Source organism: Haemaphysalis longicornis, unplaced genomic scaffold (assembly GCF_048455015.1).
Source record: "Haemaphysalis longicornis isolate Haplotype H1 unplaced genomic scaffold, Haemaphysalis longicornis Haplotype H1 scaffold_1, whole genome shotgun sequence".
Lineage (NCBI taxonomy): Eukaryota > Metazoa > Arthropoda > Arachnida > Ixodida > Ixodidae > Haemaphysalis > Haemaphysalis longicornis.
Genome location: NW_027526203.1, coordinates 457,090,742 through 457,115,790, shown reverse-complemented (window position 1 = coordinate 457,115,790; position 25,049 = coordinate 457,090,742). Strand labels below are relative to the sequence as shown.

General features: G+C 46.0%; 1 protein-coding gene across 1 annotated transcript in view; it reads left to right on the top strand.

Moving 5' to 3' along the window:
• Positions 1–24,084, top strand: part of Mino (glycerol-3-phosphate acyltransferase mino) — a 100,031-nt gene extending 75,947 nt beyond the window's left edge. The window contains exons 16-22 of the mRNA XM_077687877.1: positions 1,699–1,999; positions 5,063–5,205; positions 5,284–5,361; positions 5,668–5,781; positions 9,007–9,130; positions 18,000–18,068; positions 22,973–24,084. Of these exons, the coding sequence (XP_077544003.1) occupies positions 1,699–1,999; positions 5,063–5,205; positions 5,284–5,361; positions 5,668–5,781; positions 9,007–9,130; positions 18,000–18,068; positions 22,973–23,145 (1,002 nt within the window). The 3' untranslated portion in view covers positions 23,146–24,084. The remainder of the gene's footprint in view (positions 1–1,698; positions 2,000–5,062; positions 5,206–5,283; positions 5,362–5,667; positions 5,782–9,006; positions 9,131–17,999; positions 18,069–22,972) is intronic.
• Positions 24,085–25,049: the final 965 nt, after the last annotated feature.

Below are 25,049 nucleotides of genomic sequence, written 5' to 3'. Positions count from 1 at the left end.
GTCGTCTGAGCATAATCCTTATGTCATGAAAAACATATTTGGTGTAGAAGAGTGTGCAAAAAAAGTGTTCTAAATATGTATTAATTTATCACTTCTCACTTCTTTGTTACTGGTGGGGAAGTGCTTGGAGGTCGTTAGGAAGCATGGTGGTTATTATGCACGGTGGTCGCACTGCCTATCAGAGAACTGTGTCGGTGGTTGAGAGGAATGGGCGGTACTTCGACTTCAGCACACACTTAATTGAAACCTGTTTTCGTCTCTACAATTTCCCAGCTTAAAAAAGTTCATCAGAGTGGTTTCTTGGGCGAGTTGGTCATTCATCGTATAAGTACCGTAAAATACCGATCAAGCGCCCCCACCCGTGCAAGCGCCGCCCTCTCATTACCTGAGTACTATTTTGAGTTTTCACTCATTACCGAACAAGCACCCCCCCTACCCCAATCACCGTTGATGGCCCAAACCAATGAAACTGAAACCGCCCAGAAGCACTTTTGACTGCGCTCTTGGCTAAACCAGAACCCAATCCGAGAACACAGGGTAGCTGTTAATTCCGCACACGCTCGCCATTTTGTTGTCATCTGACATAGCCTAATGTGCTTGTGACTGTGACAACGGTGGTTCGTGACAAGCATTCGTAACGAAAGCCAGAAGGCACCTGAAGATTTCTGAGATGCACCTAGGACTTTTTGCTCCACCGTGAACGAACTCCGAACACATCATGAGTACACCTTTTTCAACATCTCAAAAATGGACAGATGATGGCAAGGGGCAAGAATGGATTCTCTGGCTAAAAGGACCAACAACGCGGTTGACGGGAACACCGTATAAATTGCTAACACTGGTTGTGGCAAGAGCGGCTTCATAGACTGCATCTTTACTAAAAATGTTTCTTTTGAATGAACTGCATTATTTTTTTTTCTTTTTCAGGGGTGGGGGAGGTAAGGTTGGTGAACATTTACACACCACTATTTTGAATTATGGGGCAGTTCCTAGCAAGGACCCCCCCCAAAAATTCCCTGAACTATTACTTTATCGTGTGGCAGGCAGTACGTCGGACAGTCAGGTCGTTGCTTAAATGATCGACATAGAGAACATAGGAACAATGTAGATAAGACGATTAAATGGACATCTGGGCATACACTGCAGAGATTGTGTGTAGGCCACATTTTGATAAGACCAGCATGGTACCTCGACACGAGGATCAGCTAACAAGAGAAACCATCGAGGCCTACCAGATTGTTTCTTTGAAAGACAAATGCGTTAGCACAGCTTCTATAACACTGACAAAGAAAGAACTGCAATTCTTATCCAATCATTAGATTTTGCCTTGGAAAAGTTTCTGCCTTTGTAATGCAGCCGTTTGAACTGTCATCCTCCCTTTTTTGTATTTGCTTGTGCTTGTCCCCCTCTCCTTTTTTTTTTTTTTTCATTCGCTGTGTATCTTCCCATACAAAATCGGACATCACAGTGAAAATAAACGAGTTGATTGTAGCACCGTGTCCCGTCCACTTCGTTTGTCCTTGTTCCTTTCGCGCTTACTTATACGTTTAAAAGGTTAGATGCTGCCTGGTGTGTCTTCAGTTAAGAAAACCAGAGGTGAATGATAAAGCAGGTGCAGTTTCTTGCAGTGGCTGCTTTTTCCGGAGATTGCCAACTCTGCAGTAACATTGCTCTCGCCAATGCACCGTTTTCATGCAGGGCGCTGCACTGCAGCAGCTAGGGTCCAGTCTGAGCTGGCTGTGTGAGATGGTTCGCGAGCGGGACCACCACGTGATGGGCTACGAAGACATGGCCGAGACGGTGCGGCATGCGTGCGCTCTGCTCGGCAAGGAGCTGGTCACCACTGAGACGGTCCAGATGGAGTGGTCGTCGGGCGACACGGAGAACAACAACCTCAAGATCTTCTTCTGCCGGCCATCGCTGCACCTGCCAGCAGTGTTGGAGCTGCAATACTACGCCAACGCGGTGCTTCCCGTGTTTGCGTGTGAGGCTGTTGTCGGTGAGGGGATGCTTCTCAAATGCCTGCTTACTGCGAGCCTACCCTTCTCGCTGGTTGTAGGGTACGAAACTGCAGCCTGCCTTATAAGCTGGCTCTTAGGGGCACTGACACGTAATTTTGAAGCTGCGATAACTGTTAATAGCATTTTGTGTATGTGGGTGCATCTCCCAGCTGATTTGTATAATGTATTTTAAAACAGTTTTAGTTGTCACACACCCTAGAAAGTCAAGAACGTTGCCTGCCTTCAGCATAAGGATCAGCGTTACAGGATGTGTGCCTAACAGCCAAGCTGATATTGGGCAACATCCACGAAGTGGTGAGCAAAGGGTTGATTGTGGTGTGCCACGAGGGTGGAGCCTGACACATCTGCCAGTAGCTACTGAGAGAGGGTTACACTTACAACCTTGGCAAATATTTGGAGGCACTAGCGGGGTGGATGAAGATTCATTGCACAAGCAGTTGGTGGGCAGTCCAAACCTGCTCTGGCAACAGAAATTCTATTCTATGAGCAAAGAGAGACAGAGAGGGAAAGGGGGTTCTAAAGTTGTTCTAAGCAGTCCAAAACAACAAATAAATGAGACATTTTTCTTCACAAGCTCCGTTCTGCCAAGCAGTAACGAGCTGTAGCCAGAGCTGGGTCTGCTGCTTTACAGCTGCTGCAGTACTATGTTGCTGCTGCTTGCACCACACACACTGTGTAAGACTGATGTCATGTGGTGCAGGCACCCCTGTCCAAAACAGCGATGCCATGAGGGTTGCCATTGTGGGATAAAACCAGCGCGAACTCAGACGGAGGAAGTGCAACACAAGGACAGCCGCTGGTCTAACAACTAAATTTTAATATCAAGGAGGGTGAATATAAATACTCAACACAAACAATAAAGTAATAAAAAGACACTGCACATGATTGAAACAAGCTTACAAAGGTCACGGTGATAACGCGACTAGATATACACATGTCACAGTCAAGGCACACGCAGATATGCAATCTCTTTACGATGGAGACACACGCTTGTTTGGCTTACACACTTATCACCTCGTTCTGCTATGTGGAATGCCTCCAGGATTTCGCGGGTTGTTTGATTACGGTGCCTAAATAAAATGTTAGTGGCAGGAAAATTCGATTCGCATTCGCTGCACTTAGCACAATGCGAAGAAAGATGGGATGATAGAGGGCCCTTCAAAGACAATTCATGTTCTCTCAAACGCACGTTGATACAGCGGCCAGTTTGTCCAACATAAGTTCGACCACAGGGTAAAGGAATGCTGTACACAACTCCCATTGCGCAGGCGACATACCGGTTCTTGTGGTTAACACTAGCGTCACTAAATAAGCTACGCTTAAGAGTACCGCCACTTCGCGCACCCGGAGGCGTCTGGGGGCCATTTTGTTTCTGGCTTGCAGTGTTGCCATCTCTCCGAACGAAACCGCCGCCGGTTGTGACGGGCAGAGTGCGACCGGCCGCTCTAGCGCCCGCACAGCCGAGAGAGAGAGAGAGAGGAGAGGCGCCCAAAAACAAAATGGCTGCGCCCATGTGTAAACTAACATCACGTGGTGTCGACCGACCAATGGAAATCCCGGCGGCACATAACAATGAGAGAAAAGAGTGCCGATACTCTAAAAGCCTTTATTTAGTGACGCTAGTTAACACCACAACCAACCCCTTTCTTATCACTTCCCCGCTCTATCTTTCTGTCAAGCCTGCCACCTACAGAACGCAACTTGTTGCGAGCTATAATAGCCACTTGCACTCCATAGCGATGGCCCACTTTTTTTAGGTGGTGCGTGATTGCGTGAATGTATGGGATGACAGCAACTTTTTTGGGCTTTTGTGTGTCCTCTGCAACATCGCGGCAGCCGGACTTTGTTTTTAGGATTTTTACGAGTTTTTCACATGACCATGACAAGAGGTCCTGTAGAAATCCTGCCTCCCTTAACTTTTTAACTTGCTCATTGAAACTGTTTGTCATCAAGTGTTGGCACGATTTCGAAACGACTGAGGAAAAACATGACAAGGCAGTAGTGTTTTTAACAAGCTTGGTATGGCCTGATGACAACACTTGATGACAAACAGTTTCAGTGAGCAAGTTAAAAAGTTAAGTTAAGAAGTTTATTGTTTGTGTTGAGTACTTATATTCACCCTTCTTGGTATTAAAATTCAGTTGTTAGACCAGCGGCTGTCCTTGTGTTGCACTTCCTTGGTCTTTGTCCGAGTCCGCACTGGTTCTGTCCCGGAGTGTCCTCCCAGCCAGCCCAGCTTGCAGCCCTCCTGCTGCTCATTGTGTCGGCTGCCCTGGTGCTGGTTTCAACAAAGCCAGCACCTGGATGGCACTTTTTACATTTTGTCTGTGAAGCTGTCAAATAGAGCCTAATCACATTCTCGCAATGTGGATAAAATGCAAGAGGTATAGTGGTAGCCACGGCCAAGTGAGTGAGCTGTTATAAATTGTGATCACCGTTAAATTGTTGTTCAGTGCAATTAGGAATTGAACCAGTGACGGGATGCGAGCACAAAAAGCAAATGCGTGCATCACGCCTTAGGCCAACTGTATTTTCTTCCTCTTGTTCACTTGCTATGATCCCCAACACTTGGTAGTGTGGGTGGCACCAAAAAAAAGGTTAGGCTAGAGTGTGTGTGTATAGCTCCCCTGGGCATGCAGAGTCGTGTGTCTGTCTGGCACATTGAGTTCCAAATCTGTGCGGAAAAGCATGTAGGCATGTAGATAAGGCAGCTCCCTACGTGCCTGTGCCAGCAGCTGCGGTAGCAATGGCTCAGCCATACCGAAGGCCTTTTCAACGGTATCAAGTTGGTTATTGAAGGGGAAGTTAGCATGATTAGCTTTTGAAGTACTGTTAGAATTGGTGTTTTTGAATCTAACTAGTTTGTAGGGGAATTCAAAGTGTGTAATGAGCGTACGCAGGTTGTGCAGAGCAGTGGTCTGCTTTCTAGCAAATGTAAGGCAGCTTGTGTCTGGCCCTCAAAGGAAAGCAACGGTTGGGTGCTTGCGGAAAGGGCCCTCACCGTGCTGGTGCCTGTCAGTTCATAGCGGCCCTTGTTTCAGCCACATCCCTGTTCTCCGTGGCTGGTGAGAGCCTTCCGGCACTGCATGGCTCTAACAACGTGGTGACTGTCTCACGCTCCGAGCTGGTCAACAAGTGCCTGGAGCTGATGAGTCTCCTCCAGCTTGAATTTGGGATGGTCTTGGTAGGTGCTCTTTCTGTGCTTGCCAGGAGGCAGATTTCAAATGGCGCACGTCCACCCCCTTCCCACGTCTATTTTCAGCCGTGCAGTGACGCGCGCACAGTAGTGATTAATACCCTGGACCTCTTTATCCGAGAAAGTGTCCTCACCGAGTCTGGGGTGAGTGGCACAGTTTTCCACAGCTTAGGAACACAGTGTTTGTATTCATGTGCTTTTTTTTTTTTAATTGCTACAACCAAGGGTATGCAAACTGAAAATTTTTCACTTTCTGTATGACCTGTGATTGAATGTAGCAATATTGATTTGTGTCTGTCTGTATTCTTTACCAGCAAACTACCAGAAATGTTACATGGATGCACATGTGGTGAACCATTTTGTGTAACCCAGTCCCATGTTGTGATTTCTCAGCACAGTAGGCTGTGATGAAGAGTGCACAAAGCCAATCAAAGTTTAATAATCTTTCAGAGGGGTGTGCCGACAGGAACAGGGAGGAGATGTCCACATGCGGGTTTAGGTAACTTGGATTGGGAAGACGTGCACGGAAGTGGGGATGCCAGAGTCCCGGACGAAACATACAAGGTCTGTGCAAGCCATATAATTTTTTTCCTTGTACCTTCGTATTGGCAGATGTTTGGGTCGCTTTCCCATGAATGTGCTGCATGTTGTGAGAGGGCTCCAGTGTCAACTTAAAGCTGTTTTTGTCATACAACATTGCACCTGACGTTTTTTGAATACCTTGCGTGCAGGCCTGCAGCTGTAAGTCGTCAATATACTTTTGCTGCTGCTTCGTTAGTGCAACTCTGACTGTGGCATTGTCAAAGACATTTAGTTGTGGGACATGTAGCATCATCGGAGAAGTCACTTTGTGCACGCCTGTGGAAACGAAAGCACCTTATGAAACAAAGCTGCATAAATTGAGGGTTTTTTTATGCACCGAAGTTCCACTTGGGCTGAGGCAAGCCAAAGTGGAGGGCTACGGATTAATTTAGGCCATCTGGGGGTTTTTAAACAGCAGAAACTTGACACACGGGCATTCTTGTTTTTGCTTTCGTCAAAAAAAACAGCCACCATCAATTGCTCTAGAGTGTACTGGAAGGGTGTGAGTGGGATGAACGAAATGCTCCACCTGAGGTGGTCTTGTCTTTTGAATAGAGGGCGCTGTGGGCAAAGTAGACTCTTGCCGACTGCAGTCGCCAAGAAAAAGCGCGGGTAGCGCTCTTTTTTTTTTTTTTTTTCCACCCAATTTTAACGTTAACTGTAACGCCAAAGTGACCGCAGGGTAGGAAAGAACATGTTGGAATAAATTAGAAAGGATGTTTAAAGGCTTTGTGGCGGAAGCATGCCCTGTTTGCAACACAGAAAAAAGAAACCGGACGAACGGAGATGACAGAGATGTGTTGGATAACCAACCTTCTCGTTAATAAGCTGTTTCACTCTTATTTTTGTGTTCGCTCTTAACACTCTCGATGTAAAATGCGATGAATAGAAAACACGGGCAGTGCTGTAACTTTTTCTGCATCTGTGTAATGAAGTGGGGCCATTTTATTGCAGCATCAATGAAGCCAATCTATGAATCAGGCTATATTTTTCATTTACAGTAACTTTCCAGCATGTTCCCTATGAGATAAGGATTTTTAAAATGGCGCGGTTCCCCTTGAAAGTCCCCATAGAAACCAATGTATTTAAAACTTCATTTTAACAAAGTAAAATTTACCTGTTGTGGGATATAATGAGCGAATTTCGTTCAAAAATGAAATTTTAAGGCATTTCATGGCAGTGCACAATGCGGATTTGAGACAGTGCACAAGGCGACAACTATTTTTAGCAGTTTGAAACTCCTGCCATGCGCACTCCTGCAGCGCGTGCAAAGCCGGTCGCTGCTGCGCCCGCAAAGCCATTCCCGCCTTCCTCTTGTTGCGCACAGCATGCAGCCAATGCACTCGGTACGCACAGCCGTGGCATGCTCACCTGCAACTGTTGTCACTCGTTCGTGCGCACCGCAGGAGCTGCGTTGTTGAAGTTGTGTGCGTGTGTGTGTCCCCCTCCCCCCTTTTTTTTACTGCTTCAGCCTTATCTTTTATTGCACTGCACGCGATTCGAGCAGCATAAATGCGCCAAACGGGAAGGGAAAGACTCTAGGTGTGAAGTCGGCTGTGATAAAAGCCGTCACGTTGGGCACGAAGCTGAGCAAGCAGTCGTTCACATCAGAAAGATGCATGAACGTCCAATTGCAAACTGGTGAAAAGCAAAAACACCTGTGTGTACAAGATTTCGGCGCAAGGGGGTCAAAATTAACCCGGAGCCCTCCACCATGGAGCGCCTCATCGCGTGCTCTATTTCACCCTTCCATTTTCACTCTTGTCAGTGTGAAAATGGAAAAGGGAAATATCTCAAGTGTGTGCGCCCCTGGCATAGAAGTACCGTTCTTGGAGCAATATGAGCTGGTGTGAACGTTTGCGCGGTTTGCGCTTGTATGGAGAAAGTCTACACAAGGCCTAGTTAGGTCGGGTGTTTAAAGGAGCCATGAAGAGAAAATGCAAGTTGGTTTTATTCGAAAGATTTCGTGTTTTATAGTGCCCCCAGCGTTTGTCCGGATACAAACGGTGCTTTATTCACTTAGAAATTAAACAATTTAGGTTAAAATTTTGATTTTCCCGCTCAATCGTGCGTTTTCGTGGTCCCAAGTGACATCACGGGAACCGACCGCTCTGCAGCCTAGAGTACCTTCATTCACGCATCCGCCGTACAGGGTAGAGACACGTAACGCTGGCGCCGCCATGTTCGGTTGCTCGCTCGCCGCCGAAGCAAGTCATTGTGTCAAAACCGCGCTAAAATTATCGCCGCAACGCGGTTTACTGAAGAAGTTTGAATCATATTGTCTGTTTCGTGTTGCTAGGTCTCGTGGGAAATGAAAAGAATAACGCGTTGAGCCCGTTGGCCCAATTGCGGCGGCACGGGACCGTTCAAAGGTTGTCTCCACCCTGTAGCGGTGTTGGTTTGTTCCCGCGTTTCTTTACGTTCCGTAACCTAGATGGCGCCACCATACCGTGGCAAGCGTTTGGTTTGTTTTTGCCCGCATTTAAACCTGGCTTGTTTTTGTTCTGGGAGAAAATATTCGTTCCCTGAAACAGTGCTCGCTCGACAAATGGGGTCACGTAAGACACCGTTGCTTGCGTCAATCGTCCAGTGTCGTCTGAGACAACCCCAAGCCCCGTAGTGCTGTGCAGCTAAACCAAAGCATGCTGTGCGCAGTACGAACAGCAGAACGCATCAGTACTTCTATGTTTACATGTGCTTTCGTAACTTCCACTGTTTGTCCCATCATTCCTATTGCTTTGTAAAGAATGTGCCCTAAATTTAAGCGCAAATCGCTCGTTCGTCTAGTTTGTAAGCTCTACCTAATTTGCGTCTGCTTCTGCCAGCCTCCGCCAATCGCAGAGCTTAGCCCATGTGACATCACAGGTTCTGTTGCGGGAAATGAGCTGGTGGGTCGCATGACCATTCCCGTTTTCCCTAATTATGTAGCTTATTTGAGCGAAGTTTACGTTAAAAGTGGTGTCAGTATGATTCTAACGAGACAATCTTTTGAATGAACCAAACTTGTGTTTTCTCTTCATGGCTCCTTTAAATTCTTTAGCTGTGTGTGACAAAAAATTTTCAGGCATGTTTTGTTTATTTATGTTCATTCAAAACGGAACTTACGTCACTTAGCAAGTGTACAAAAACTTGGTTTGCCATTTGTGTGTACTGGTCTTTATTCCCCTTGTTACTGAGATACCACTTCTCATTTCTAAACTACTGTAGGTGTCCGTGGAGGAGGAGGACTATGGCTTTCTGGAGTTCCTTCGCTCCTTACTTGCAAGCTATGTGGAGTCCTACTGGGTGGTGGCCTGCTCTCTTCTCAACCTGGTCGGAGTTTCAATGGAAGGTGGGTTGTCAACATTTAAGTTTGAAAGAATCATGGAAGTAGAAGAGCTGCATAAAAAAGGCATAGAATATTGGAAATTAAGTTTAGTAATGAAGGTTGAGACATTTTTCACTCTTATTTTGTGTTTAGGTTTTAAAAAGGTGTTGGTCGGCTATTTGGCGTTTGCCACTTGCTATCAACTGGTTTATTTCTAAAAGCAGACACGGTAGTATAAAGAGAAGCCCACACGTGCAAAAAGCATCATCTGACATTTAAATGACATATCTCATACACGTGTTATGCGGGACTTTTGAAGGCCTTGAAATGCATTGTATATCGACTCGAGGGAGTGGCAGATTTTTCATTGCTACATGGCGCACCTTGAAGGCTTCGGAGTAAACTGCTACCTCGGTCAAAAGGGAAGCCTGCAACTCCCTTGAAAGTTCCAAAGGTCACTAAAAGAATATTTATAAACAAAACATGCCTGAAACCAGCAAATAACAAGTTTTGGAAATTTAGGTGAGAGGCCTTTGTCCTGCAGTGGACTTAGATTGGCTGAGTATGATGGTAATGCTCAAAGAGGCCACCAAAAATGCACCGCTCCTGGGGATTCACCTGGCAGAAAAATCTTTGCAGCACCATACTGAAATTGTGCATGAGCAAATGACATTGTACAGCTGCTTGTATGTGACACGCATTTCAATATTGGCCTCGTCTTGTTCATGTTATCACTAGAGACCAGATTTTAGGAAAATGCCGTTCCTTGCCTTCCTGTCACACCATTTTGATTTTCGAGCATGAATTAAATGTCGAGGAGGGCTATAATGGTGTTTCTATTGTACCTATAAATGCCTATTTTGGCATTTGGGTGTAAATGCCTATAAATACCTATAAATGCCTATTTTCAATATCAGTGCCTATATGAACAGTGTTTAGCCTAAAGTTTCGGTTTCGTGTGCAGTTTGAGATTGTTATTTATGTTACCAGGCAGCATTGACTGTTCAGGACTTAATAGGTTGCATTCATTAGCGTGGCGTGCATGCCGGCAACCATGTGTGTGCGCTGCCATGCCGGACCTGCGCATCCCCGTTGCTAAGGCGAGGTTGTACATACATGCTGAGTCTCTTGCCGATAGATGTCACTCGTTTCCCAGCTAACAATACACTCACTGCTACACTATCGTATCTCATTCGGCGTGTGCGCGCGAACAGTCAATTTTTTTGGAAGCATTATTTGGCTTTCGTACTGAACGACTGTACCGTGGGCAAGGTGCGGACGAGGTGTTGACCGGGACCAGACTGCGCCTGCGCGCGGGGGAAGGGCGAGGAGGCGCACCCCACCATGGCGAATATGCGAGCATGGCGAGGGCAGGCCCGCGAAACTAATCCACCCTACCACGACGAATGTGCAAGTGCCCAGACAGGTCCCAGTCAACACGGTACGCACGTACAACACGGAGCATATGGAGCGCTAAAACTCTCATATCCAATTCTCAAGCAATTGCGCAGCAGTGTAGGCAGTTCGTGCGTCGTGCCACTTTCTTTACCAAGTGTGGCTCCATTCTCCAGTGCTGATGCGGAGTTCAGTGAATAGTGGAGCATCACCACACAATGTCACTGATTATTCACATCTGTTGACGCCACGGCCAAGAATCAGGCGGCAGCAGTGCAGACGATGGACGCGAGGCCTTTTTTTTTTCTGCGAGATGCAGACGCATGCGCAGACACAGCGGGCACTGTCATGGTGGTTTTAATTGTTGCGAAGAGAAGTAATCGCCCTCTAAACTTCTATGTGAATACCGTCTGTAAAGTTCAACCTAGTCCTCTAGTTCAACTAGCCCCCATAAAACAACTGCTAGCACCAGGAGAATTGGACGCTCATTCTCAGTGACAAGAGGCACAGTTGTGAATAATAAAATCCAGAGATGGTGGTACAGTCAAACTGTAAGATAACGAAATCTCACTACTACGAAATTCCCGTGCCAGCAAAATATTTTAAAGGAGCCATGAAGAGAAAACACAAACACAAGTTTGGTTCATTCGAAAGATTGCCTCGTTAGAACCATACTGACACTACTTTTAACACAAACTTCGCTCAAATAAGCTACATAATTAGGAAAAAAGGGAATGACCATGCGACCCACCAGCTCATTTCCCGCAACAGAACCTATGATGTCACACGAGAATGCTCTGCGATTGGCGGAGGCCGGCAAAAGCAAACGCAAGTTAGGCAGGGCTTACCAGTTTGCATAGTGAGCTATATGCCCGTTAAACATACTGCACATTCCTTTTATGACACTAAGAACGGTGGAGTAAACGGTTGAAGTTCCGAATAAAAACACAAGCGTGTATGCCAATGCGTACGAAACTACCGCCAGCCGAACTTGACATCTCGCCGTCGCCACCGTCGCGCAGACGAATTTTCGGGTTCGAGGCTCTTCGGGGCCAACAAACCGTCCCAGCACGCACAGCCGCGACCTTCCTTGGTATCATAATCCCTTCACAGGAGGTTGGCCGTCATATCGCCAGCCAGCAAAGGTAAAAATAGAAACGAGGGGAGTAAGGAACAGCAAGCAGCAACGAGATAGTGACAGTAAAGGAAAGTTTGACATCCACCTAAATGCAGCCATACGGCTACAAAGGAAAGCTATACAGCTTTCTCGGAAACTTCGCAGTTGAAGAAAAATTCGTCCTGGTCTAGGATCCTAGACCAGGACGAATTTTTCTTCAAGTGCGAAGTTTCCGAGAAAGCTGTATAGCTTTCCTTTGTAGCAGTATGGCTGCATTTAGGTGGATGTCAAACTTTCCTTTACAGAAACTTACTCCACCTTGGGGATTTCCCCTAAATCTGGTCGATTAACACCTGTCCTTCACTTCGAGTTGTTGATCAATTCGCTTTCGCGCTACTAACAACTAGCTTCCTGGTTAGCTCAGTCGGTAGAGCGACTGCTCCGGTTAAGCAGTGGTCCTGGGTTCGGATCCTAGACCAGGGCGAATTTTTCTTCAACTGCGAAGTTTCCGAGAAAGATGTATAGCTTTCCTTTGTAGCCGTATGGCTGCATTTAGGTGGATGTCAAACTTTCCTTTACAGAAACTTACTCCACCTTGGGGATTTCCTCTAAATCTGGTCGATGAGATAGTGACAGTCGTCGCAGAAGTTTCGGAATGATGTTGGCTTGCTGCTGTTGTTAGGAGCTCGTTTCCAGTTTACAACCACTGAAAACTTCAGTTTGTTCGAGTACTTTACAATGAAATTTCGTTTCTGCGTTTTGAAATGCCCATGTAGTACGGGCAAATCGTCGAGGGAGTGCGACATCCCCGCCGGTGAGATCTCCTTTCATGTGCTGCCCAACGACGAACCTCGGCAAAGCAAGTGGCTACGTTTTGTGAACTTTGCAAACGGAGGAGAAAGAGAGCTAAAGGAAGTACGAGTGTGCTCGCTTCATTTCCGAGGAAGTGATTACGGCAGGGACCCTTACGTTAGCTCACTCCTGGGACTTGCTGGCGCTCGTAGCTGACTTCTTCAAATCGCCGTCAAAGCGCTCTGACCTTGGGGGAAAAATGCCATACACACCGCGCATTGACGCTCGTATCTTTCTGGTCGGAGCAGAGAGCTCGCGCGAATGGCTTTCCATACACGACACCGGCCAACTGGCATAAGCGATACTGCTACTGAAATTGAACTATTATTAACCATAATAAAAATACGGTACATACGTACCAGTCTGTATTCGTCCGTCGCGACGGGGCTGACGAGGCAGCGGTGCCGATGGCTGGGCGTTCGTCTGTTGTGGCTATCGCGGAATGGTCGCTTTCCGGTCCATCCGCGTATCCCACAACTCCTGCCGCTCGTGCACTTGGAAGCATTGAGCGTTCAAGTGGTGTGAGGTTGTTAAATGCAAGCCCGAGCTTCTCGGCGAGAGTTTTGTTCTCCGGATCAGGCGATTCCATGACTAGGGCTGCGGGTGCACTAGGTTTTACTAGTATTTTTAAAATGGCCGCCGTCTCGATTTCGGCACGAGTTCAGGTTCCTGTTTGATTCCCGCTTGTGGGTGCTATATGGAGTCGACATACTAAGTATCTGTTTCATGGACCGGCTCGTATGACGCCATTGTTCACGTCACGAAATGTGCAATTTACCGTATTTACTCGCGTAATCCTCGCACTCGCGTAATCCTCGCACCCCTAACTTTGCAGCGGCGAAAGTTGCCTGCGCGCGAAACCCGCACGGTGCACGTGCTCTCCAACGCGCGCCCTCCCCCGCCGCCTCTCCGTTCGGCGGAGAGCACTGTGTATCCAAGGCCATCCAGGCGCCCTAACAACCTGCATGGCTACTCCCTAACAGGCGCTCTAACACGCTACTCACACTGTCCTTGAGCCGGTTTCGCGCATGTTTCGCGTGCGCGCAACTAGACGGTGTTCGCGCAGCCCGCTGTCGTGTCGTCGTGTCGCCGTCGTGGTCCCGTCGTTGAGCGGCAGCAGTCAGTGAGTCACTCGCGTCAGTGGTGGATAGCTCGCTGCCATTTTGAGAACTTTTTTATCTCTTTGTTTTGTCCTTGGTGCCGCTTCGCCATGGGGAGGAACGCCAGCTACACTGCCGCTTTCAAATTGAAAGCGAAAGAGTACGCGATCGAACATGGCAACCGTGCGACCGTGCCGCAGGCAGGCACTTCGGCGTCACCGAATTCAGCGTGCGTTACTGGAGTAGGCCGCGCACATACGACGACGAGATAGGGCGCGCGCCAGAAAGCAAAGGCGGCAATTTCATGATCGCTGATCGGCGGGAGACTGTTTACGTTGTAAATAATAAAATAAAAAGGGATAGCTGCTGTTGGCAACACTGAGCTTACATATACAAAAAACGACCGCTACATTTAGCGGGATTGGCATAAGGCAAATTGGCAACACTGTGCACCGGATTTTTTTTTTTTTCCCGCATAATTCTCGCACCCCTAACTTTGCATTAACTTTTCCGGAAAAAAAAGTGCGAGGATTATGCGAGTAAATACGGTAACGGGAGATTTAAAATTTTGGCTTAAATTGCCTTATTTCTCAGTGAATAAAGCATCATTTGCTTCCGGGAAAGCGCTTAGGGTACTATGAAACACCTAATCTTTCGAATAAAACAAACTTTTGTTTTCTCTTCATGGCTCCTTTAAGATCTCCGGCAAACGTCCATAGATGCCCATGTATTTCATGCCTTGTGGCAACGAAATGTTTTTGGGAAGCGACCCCGCGTTAACGAAATTCACTGCAAGTCCGGTCGGCATTTTGCCTACTCATTTGCAGCTAACAGTGTCCAAAAAGGACCCGAATGCATTCCTTTCTGATTCAGTGTGTGTAAACTATTGCCAAAGCACGCTTGCAAAGCCGCTGCTATATTTGTTTACGAAAAGGACCGTGCAGGCGGCCGTGAAGGCAGCCTCTCAGCGACACCACCAGGGGGCGATACATAGTGACTCATGGTGCGGCTTTGGCTGGGGTACGCTAGCCCACTACCACTGAGCTGCACATGTGCGCTTGTTGTGTGTGCAGCGATCGGCATGTTTGCTCTCAGTAAGACGCCTTTACCAGCCCAAAAGCAGAAGTTTTTATCGCTACAAGATAAGGCGGATCCATCATTGCCCAAGGGAGTGGCCCAAGTGGAGGAAGGTGGGAAAGCGCCAACGAGTTTGGAACCGCCTGCAGCTCGCCCTACCATTTTGAAAAGCAAGGATGCCATTCTTTAATGGCGCACTTGCGCAAAATAAAACGGTGTTGGCTGTGGCCTTTCTGGATGTCAACAGAGGGGTGCTCACTTAGTTTTGTAAACAGCATTGGAACAACAAGGTGCCACTGTCTGCCAAAATTCGTCAACAGAAGAAGCTGGACTTCGCTTGCATGCTCGTCGGACATACTCGGTGCCGAGGGCAAAGGAGAGAAAACACACAGAGAAGGCGAACCTGCGGGAGGTTTTGGATGTGCTTGACACGATCCATTCTTGTAGTGTGAGAGCTGAGCTGTAAAGTTGCTGCAATGTAAGGCTCCCAAAGTAATATAACTGACTTTCGTTATTGCGGGGTTCGACAGTGATGTTCTGTACTTGGTAGAAACTGCGGTGATACAACCACAGCTGGTATGGATTTCGAGATGATACGAATTCATACAATTCCCCAGCTGAAGTGCTCTGTATACAGTGAGCCACATTTTGGCTGTTCTGAAGGCTCACGCATGCTGGTACAGGTGATACGAATGAGCAAACCACGACTGGCAGCAGGAAAGTGGCGAGGGGAGCACACAAAAAAAGCTCCCATCCTAGGTGCACCGACACTACTGCCTAACGTGCCGTTTGTGCAGCTAACAAAAAAAAATCAAAAAGGGAGAGAGCTGTGGGGAAGGCCGGCGAGCACCCCCCTCCTGTTTTGACGAATGGAAACACCCTGGCACTCTAGTTGGTCAGTTGCGTCAGCCCAAACAGATGCATCCACAAGGTTAAGTCGGCATATCAAGAAAGGGAAAGCACTTTCTTTCAAAGAGAATTTGGATATTTTGAGAAAGGTTGATAAGGACCCGAAAGGAGGACCGATCTCTCGAAAGACTTAGGCCTTGCGCCGTCGACTCTCTGCCATTGTTGGCCAGCATGAGCAAATCATGCACAGTGTGCAACACTTCAGTGCGGATGCAGAGGATGCGAAGACTGTACACCATGTTAAGTTGGAGGATGCCCTCTTAACTCTTTCGGGACCGCCGGAAAAAGTGATGAAAAAGGATGTCTCGGTACAAATTTTTTATTACATTAAGCAAAGGCACCATCCTGCCTTAGCATATCCGAAAGAGTTAACATGGTTTAGCGATGTCAGTGCCACTGGGGTGAACGTCGACGGCCAGCTTCTTCGCCAACATGGTGTTGGCCCTTGGCGGGTATAACCTTCAGACATTTGGGGGCTGGATCCACCATTTTAAGGCAAGGCATGACCTTGCTTACAAAACTGTCAACGGCGAGGGAAAAAAAAGTTGACGGGGCTGTCGTCAGCGATTGGATGAAGAGTACGTTGCCGTCACTTACTGCAGGCTATGAGGCTCGCAGTATTTTCAGTGCTGATGAGGCCGGCCTTTCCTATTATCTGCAGCCTGGGAAGAGCCTCTACTTCAAGGGCGAAGCTTGCCAAGGCGGCCAGAAAAGCAAGCAACGCATGGCAGTTCGGTTTTGCTGCACAGACGGGTAAAAAAAAAATGCAACTCACTGTGGTTGGCCAGTACTGGAATTCGCGCTGCTTCAAGCTGGCTGGCCGTCTGCCTTGTGCCTACAAGGCAAACAAGAAGGCGCAAATGCGGTTCCCAGAGTTTTTAATGTACTTGGATCGCAAAATGTCGAGCCAAAGTCGGAGGGTCCCCCTGCTCCTGGATTAATGCACCGCGCACCCCATAGAGTTTTATACCAACATATACACTAGAGGGAAATTTGGCGCCGCTATCTAGGCGAGCCGAGCTTCAGCGAGCGTTCTGTCATGTACCAGGCAGGCACATTCCACTTGTCCTTGGCATAACTCATGAACATGCTGGAAAGTTGCCTCTGGCTGCAAAAACGCAACAATATTACTGTAGGAGATTGATCAAATTTGTTTTGTTATTATGAAGTTGAAGCTCCAAAAATTTGTCAGGTATTATTTAGAAGCTTCATGCAAGATGAACGAGAAAAAGGTGTTACCCTTTTTTGTTGATTTTGGCTTGGAGACAAAAAAGAAGCCTTGTCACTAGCCAAGTCAAGTAGGCGAGGAACGTCACTGGCGGCAATGGCGGTGCCCACGACGGCTCGCAATTGCAGCACCAGATTTCCCTCTAGTATATATTAGAATGAAACTCTATAGTGCACCCGAAGCAAGTGGTGCTGCAAATTATGAAGCCGGTATTTCTTCCTGCTAACACAACCAGCCATTTGCCGCCATTAGATGCTGGTATCATACAAAATGCCAAGCGTTACTTTAAAGGGTTTCTCGTGCATCGTCTTCTGGTCGAGATTGAACGGAAAGATAATAACCTGCAGATTAGCCTCATAGATGCACTGTGTTTCATTGCCATGGCCTGGGAACGTGTATCGCCCAAGACCATCATAAGAAACTGCTTCGGGAAGGGGAAGTGCGGCGTTGTCGTATCTGTGGTCACCACCTCGCAGGAGCCAGAACACTCAGAGGACTAGGACAAACTCGACATCGACATCACCGCGGGTGTCAGTGAACGAAGTCACGACATCGCAACCAGAAATTTCCAGAAGCGACGACAGTGGCGATGCGACCACAGCATCAGTGAAGATGAACCATCAACAGGCGAAACAATGCACGCCCTGGACATTTTGAGGCGTGCCGTGGCATCTTAGCACGTTCGGGAGAGCACATCTGCGCAGTTCAACTTTTAGAATTCACTGCTCGCCGACCTCGCAAAGAAAAAAACCCGAAAGGATATCTTTGAATTTTTCCAGCACAAATAAAATACTAGTATGTTTTACTGCCTCTCTTCCCAGCCGATTTCTTTTTTTTTTTTTTTTTGGTGATACGAATATTTTACGCAACCTTTTGAGATTCGTATAACCAAGGTTTTACTGTCATTTCCTTCAACATTGGGACAAATTTAAAGGACATCAAATCGTGTACACTTTTAATCGCTGCAATGTATGCCTAACAAATGGGTTTAGCACAAAAAAATGTTTTCTTGGGCCCCTGAAAATTTAATTTCCCACTGTAACGAAAGAGTTACGTGGTGAGGCCCTGCAGGTGCTGAAAGATGCCATCAAAATCCTTAGTAAATACATTTGAGGTTTTCGTGTCACCAGCTACCAGCTTTGCTGAAATTGGTGGTGGTGTCCCATATACACTTTGGCTGTGATGTAGGAGGCACTTGACTTCCTTTTGTTGCAGAGCGGGTATTCTTCCGGATGATACAGAAGGTGGCCCAAGACAAGCTGCAAGAAGGGGCAATACATTTTGGTAAGCATGTAATTATTGGAACTCAAAGTGAAGAAACGTATTCCTGTAAAGGGCGTCCGGTTCTGCATTGGCTAAGTTTGGTGTTCAGAGGTGGGGTCTCGAGAGCCTGATTGGAGTAGTACCTCTTACTTGGGCCAGTTCACTCACAGTGATGGAGGCTTCTTCCGAGTTTTGCTATGCGAGTCATGTGCAAGCTTTCAGCAGTACAGTACTGGAATATAGTTGCAGTGTACCGGGAGGGGAGGCAGAAATGCTGCACACAAGATATGGCATGATCGCTTAAACCAAAATTAGGAAGAATGACTTCAGGACTTGACATGAGTACCTTTTTTTGATGACCACAGTGGGGTATGTATTGACGAGGTTGTACTGTTACTGTTGTTGGCGGAAGATCCATTTGCTGGGTGGATGTGCTTGGTGAATGCGAGTTAATGCAGCAACTTAAGTTCGCTTAACTCTTTCGCTACTGCACTTATTCAAAATTGATCAATTCGATCGATACTTTGGGAGCGCCTTTTCATAGCGTTCCAGGCGTTGCTCGAACAAGTAAAGCTGTTCGGAGTTAGATCGGAAAATGGCCTTTCAAAATCAGTTTTGTTTTCATTTTTGCAACGGAAATGTGATTTTTGACACGCTTTTGAATCACCTGGGTGTGGAAAAGGGGCGTGGTCATCGCGCGTCACTGCTACCAATGAAGAATGCTGATGATTTTTTCTACTAATTTTCTACTGAATTTTTTTTTCTACTACCGGTGGTTTGATAAACACAACTCCTTTTTTATAATTTTTTTCGACAACTTGACAAAAATTTTGATTTTGATATATGGTATATAAAAACATCTTTAAAACTGGTGTTATTGGAAAGGCCGTTAAATAATCTGCATTTTGTGTTCCTGTAATTGGTGCCAAACCAATTTTTTTAGCTGGAAAAAAATGTTTCCTTGGACCCCTAAAAATTTGTCAATTTTCCAGCGGTAGCGAAAGAGTTAAAGGTGTTGTGCCGCCAAATTTTAAGTCTGTAAAAAGCATGCTGTAGGCTATCTCTGTATGCAAGGACCATCAACACGAAGTGCTGGGTACAGCAAGCACTTAATATATATTTTAATTCGCTTCTAAAAAGTACCTAAAAGCTCTTCTGGAGATAGGGACCCATCGCTAGCGCCACTAACCATGACGTCAGTGAATTGCCAGCATAACAAAGTTTGTGACGTCATACCACGTTGGCGACTCGAGCGATGTCAATGTGAACTCCAGTTACCACAGTTTGTTTGGTTGCTTGGTCGTATCAGACACACTGGGCCGACACGACGGCGACACCGACGAGTCGCCAAACCATTGGCCAACTGCCGAATTGCCAGACCACGTTGTCACACTACGCCGACAACGACACAAACACGTCGGCCGATAGAAAGTCTCCGTAGTGTGACTGGCTCACCGACCAAAGACGCCGACTGGTCGCCCGACGCGTCATCGGGAATCGACCGAGAAGCGAAAACTGCGCCCCGACAACATTCGTGTCACAATGAATGCGGCTCTATTTTGTTACTTTCTGGAGTGTAATAAGCTCAGTAAGGTCCATGAAGCTCATACAACTCAACAGTAGCGCTATTGCGATGCGTATTTTGGCGTTCGACGCTTCGGCCGTGCTTTTCGGTGACTCCGCTACCCCGAAGCTGCAAACTGCGTATGCGTGTGTGATCGGCTCGCCTGTAGAAAATATAAGGTCAGTTTTGTGCAGACGAAGAGTTACGTCGGGTAATTTGGGTAATAAAAGATCAATATCGGCCAAGGTATTTAACAAAACGTAAAACCAAAGTATGGCAAGCACTATCCCTAGAGTGCAAAATCGCTGTAGCAGCCGGGCACACTTATTTTTGCGAGCGCTTTCGCGAAGGAGCAGAGTTGATGGCGATAAGCTATTGCGGGGGCTTTGCGAAACCTTGCTGCGCAAGCGCTATTCAAGAAATTTCGGTTTACCAGCCAGGAATTCTATAAACTAGCTAGTAAATACCGACATACGACTCGAAGGATGGGCCTCCATCTAGTACACCGGCTATTTCGCGGTGGGACAATTGTGCGGTGGCGCAGTGGTCTCGCGCGTCACGCCGCTCGGTCAACGTTGCGGGTTCAATTCGCGGCGGGGACAACTTTTTTTTTTTTATTGAAACGGTTTTTTAAGGGGCATGGTTTGCATATCCAATTGCATTTCCATTGTTTGCATATCCATGGTTTTCATTTGTCTGCATCCGAGGATGCAGACAAAGAGTCTGTGTCGGAGCTGTCGCGGCTTGACATGACGAGTCGGCGTGTTTATTTCCGTGGTGAAGCACGTGCATGCGGGAGCAGACGCCGCAGTAAAGTCGCAGCGCCGCATGGTAGACAGACGTGGCAGAGCATCCTCACAACACTGTGACATCACTGCTTGAATCGGTGCCCAGAAACCGATACCGAATCCTCTTCGCATGAATCGTGCGATAACAAATTTTTTACTCAGAATATGTGCATGTGAGAGCATGTATCATGCTTTCTAAAGAAATATAAAACGTTTGCAACAAAGAATGCACAAGCAAAAAATTTGGGGGCACAACACCTTTAAGGAACAGGCTTGCAGTATAAAAACGTTTGGCATGCTGTTGCAGATCTGCTGTTGCAACTACTGTTGCTTAAGCGGACACACTGGTCTTCCTTTTTTTTTTCTTTTTTTTTCTTTCCAACCAATTTTGATGAAACTTTGTGGGCTTGTTCAGTTTTTTCTCCAGTGATTTTAAATATCCAATTAGTTTTGATGTACACTAATTAGTTTCTGGTATAATTAAAAATCATTCTTGATTGTTCTTGAGAACGGTAGAAAAAAAAACTATTCAACAAAATTACTAACAAGGCATGAATAGATACTAGAAGTTGGGGAGAATGCAATGTCGGAAGCAGTTTTTTGTCTGCCGGTCTCATGCAAGTTTACATCAATTCTAACTTCTGAGATTATACTACTCCCGCTAACCAAATATGAATAATGCTAATTCAACAATTGTTGAATCATGAAATGCGAAATCTGTTTTTCTTATTGCAAGATTTAGACATTCAACTTTGAAAAACAAATGATCTTTCTAGTTGCACTACATGCTGGAATGTAGTACCTCTCGAAAATTTATCACTGTGATGCCGCTTGTGGCAAAAAAGTGGGCAGTTTTGGAAAACGTAATTTTTTCATCGAAATTGGGTCTGTATGGCTTTTATAAGTATCTGGTACTGTTCAGGTACAGACTTTTTGGAGGAAAAACTGCGCGAAGAGAAAAGTGGTTCCTAAAAAATGCTTTTTCGGGCAATTTTTTTTACTTGTCCAGTGTGCTTACTCTTCTTTGTATTGTCTTTGGGCTGTTCAAGTAATGAATCCTAGCCAAAGAACGGCCCTTCTACTTCTAAACTGGAAACTAAGACATTGCTCCTGCATGACTGACCGAGTATCTGGAAAAAAGCTTCATACAATAAGAAGTTTAGGTTTTTGGGGGAAAAAAAAAAAAAAAGACAAAATATGGTGCGAAAACGAAATAAGTTCCTACTTATAAAGCATTGTCCAGTACACCTCTGCTGACATATGAAGAGAGAGTGCAAGCATCACTTTTGCAGAGCTTTTCTAGCTGTTTGGCCTTGTCAGGCTTATATTAAGGTAGGTAACCTTATTCGTGAGACCAACGCTATGCCAAGCAGCGTCAAACCTGTAAGTTAAAGGGGGACATGGCTGTTAAAACAATTTCCTTCCATTTTTAACTAAACTCTAAAACTTGCCGGTCTTGCTGCTTTTTCCCCATTGATTTCAAATATGCCATTATTTCTTGAGTCGGTCAAATAGTTCCCAACATAATTAATGATAATTCGCCATTTTTGGAGGAACAATAGACAAAACAGTGTCATAAAACTGTAATCTTCATAGTATATTCTAATACTATTTTTTAATAATAAAAATTAAAAGAAAAACTATGAATCCTGGAAAATGCAGTAAAGGCAGCGGTTTTTTTGCGCATCGCTTGGCACTAATTTTGCAGCTCATTCAACTTGGTGGCACCGATGCCAAGGAATTGAATGCCCATTTCAAACAGCAAAGTTTAAGTCCCCAACACAACCTGTGTTTTGATGGCGGGAAGATTGAAAAAATCTTGCAACAATCCCCAAATAGTATAAGTAACACCATATTAACGCAGCTGTTCGAGTATAAATACTTGGGAGTTTTTCATGCCTGGTCTCACTTGAAATCGTCCCGCTGATCACGTTGCAGCACAGGCCTCCAGCATGTTCGTCGGCAGGGGGCTATAGAAGGGGCACTTGCCCCTTCTGCACCCCCCCTGTTTTTTAACATAAAGCTTGCATCCACACTCCGAGCCACTGCAAGAAGGATGATGGAAGTAACTCCAGAAATGAAAAATGATTTTCATGCCTCACTGATGAGGCCTGTGTCGAAGCTATCCCAGCTCGATTGGAAAGAAGGCAGTGGAGTTGGGCAGGGCATGTAATGAGACCTGACAACCGTTCAAGGGACAGAAGGCTATCAAGGGGTGGGTCTAGAAGCAGGGGTAAAACTGTACGGAGGGATGAGATCAGGGTCATGGGATGGCTTTGGATAGGAGTGGGTTCGGATGGGTTAGGAGGGGTTGGAAGTCAGTTTGGCAGAGGCCTTTTGTGCTACTGCAGTGGACATTGATTGTGTTGTGTTCAACCCTTTCCGCATTGCCAGTTCTCTTTTTGTTTACAAAGTGTCAATTTTACGATTTACAAGGTCTTTGTTTTCAAGTGGAGCCTGGGGCTAGTTGGCCTTGATACCACTGTGATTTTCCACTGCAGAGAAAATTACCTGTAAATTTCACCTAATGGATCTCCCTCCCCTCCTTCCCCCACCCACCCTTGCGATTGCAGAAGAAAGCTTTGCTGCAGACACTTTCCGCAATGCTGTCCAGCTGTACGAGCAATGGGGCATCCTGCAGCACTACACCAAAGACAGCCTGCGCATTTTTTACTTGAGCGAACGCTGGAATGCGGACGAGGTCGTCATGGCTGTGATCAACTTTGTTCAGTCCTTCAGGCAGTGACCGGGTGGGGTGGGGCAACTAACTTCTGGGGCATTCATTGAGGGGCAGCCAAAGACAGAAATAACTGTTGTTCATCTGCATTATTTCATGTTCTCCTTGTCCTTTTGTCAAGTTGGCTGCTGCCTGTGTTGAGTTTGCTTTTGCTTTTGATCTTTTTTTTGTTGTCTCCAGCTCTGGTCATTTTGTGTGCATGAGCATGTACACTGCCATAAGGTGGTGCGTCTGTTTCTAGTTTTGATTGCCCAAAGCCATGTTCTGTGCTGTTTAAATTCTTGATGTGCTAGTGCAAGGAAGAAATGAATTGCGTTACCCAATGAGATGAGGCCTTACCTGAACAGGAAGTGTATTGGAGTTACTGTCCTCCTTCATTGGGCTTGCTAGTATGCCGCGTGTGTACAACACAAGTATCTCATTATTGTGTTCCAGGGGAGTTCAACTTGTACTTTGAGGAAATTTTAATGGTCATTTGTGAAGCATCAGAATGACATTGTGCTTTCGCATTTAGTGAAAGCACACTATATTCAGTAATTTAGCTCCCAGAGGGGTGTCTCGTGTATGGTGATTCCAAAGCCTGCATTTCTTGTTTCAAGTTGACATTCTAAAAATTCTAGTGTTCACTTTTTAAATGTTAGGGCTTGTAAAACCATGAGTGTCGTCTGTTTCTTGTGAACAGGTGGAGGTATTATGTTTATTGCAATAGAATAAACTTTTAATTTTGTTCTTTAAGTGGCATCTACTGTGTGTATATATATGCAGCCAAATTTTTCATGTGTTTATAATGCCATTTCACAGTGTAAAGTCGTGTATGTGCCATCATAGTTTCAATTCAAGGGAATGTTCTTTATTTAGTGCACAGAAATAAACTGACACCAGCGTTTCAAGTGCTCAAACACAAAGTGCCTTCAGGATAAGGTTCAAATAAAATGTTCTAGTTCGGTATGTCTGCTTTCAATGTGTTCCTGAACTGCACTTCAAAAGGAGGTTTCACTGTTTTGATACCAACCGTTAATGTGGCTGTGATTGAACTGCTGTGTCTATGCTGTGAACGCAAATCCTTGGGCACTGAAGGCCGAGTCTTGCATATTTTTAGCAACACTTACCTTACACACAAAAGTTCTAAGAAACAGCTAGGAAATATTCCACTGTCGTGCATTTTCAAAAGTAAGTTTTGGTGAAAACAGTATGATCCCTGAAATTAACCATAATGGCATGTACGTGCAAACACCACATTTGACTGCTGAGGTGACTTTATAAATGTGCCGAGTTTTATAACATTCATTGCTATAGTTAATTCCACAGCCATTCCAGCATATGCACAGGGTTCAAGAGAACTGCTGTAAAATTGGTCGTAATGCAAATGTGGTATGAAAAAGTAGCAGAGAAACTCCCAGTCATGTCACTAGCCACACTCTTCTCCATGCAATCGTCACTGCAATCAAAATCGTTACTCCTATCTCAAGCCTAGTCACTGGCATGGGCTGGTTAGTCACAATCCTCATCTTAGCTGTTTCAGCCATGATTGTTTTTATTTCAAGCAGAACAGTGTTTTCTGTGAATTAATCTAGTACATCTGGCAGTTAAACATTTTGGATCGAGCAGAAACACCTTAAAATGAGGTTCGTAGTGCAGATATTTTGTCTTCATTGGAGCTGCTGCTGCTTTGTAGCATCCAGAACCGCGGAAATGCAAAAACGGTGATGTCTATCGCAATAGGCATCATTGAACAATTCCCAGGAAAACTAGCAGTTTTGGCGTCGTTCTCAATGCACTAGAACTTTTTTGTGATGACGCTATTGACACCACCAGGGCCAAAACGGTTAAATGACCCGCCGCGGTGGCTCAGTGGCTAAGGCGTTGCGCTGCTGAGCACGAGGTCGCGGGTTCGATTCTCGGCCGCGGCGGCC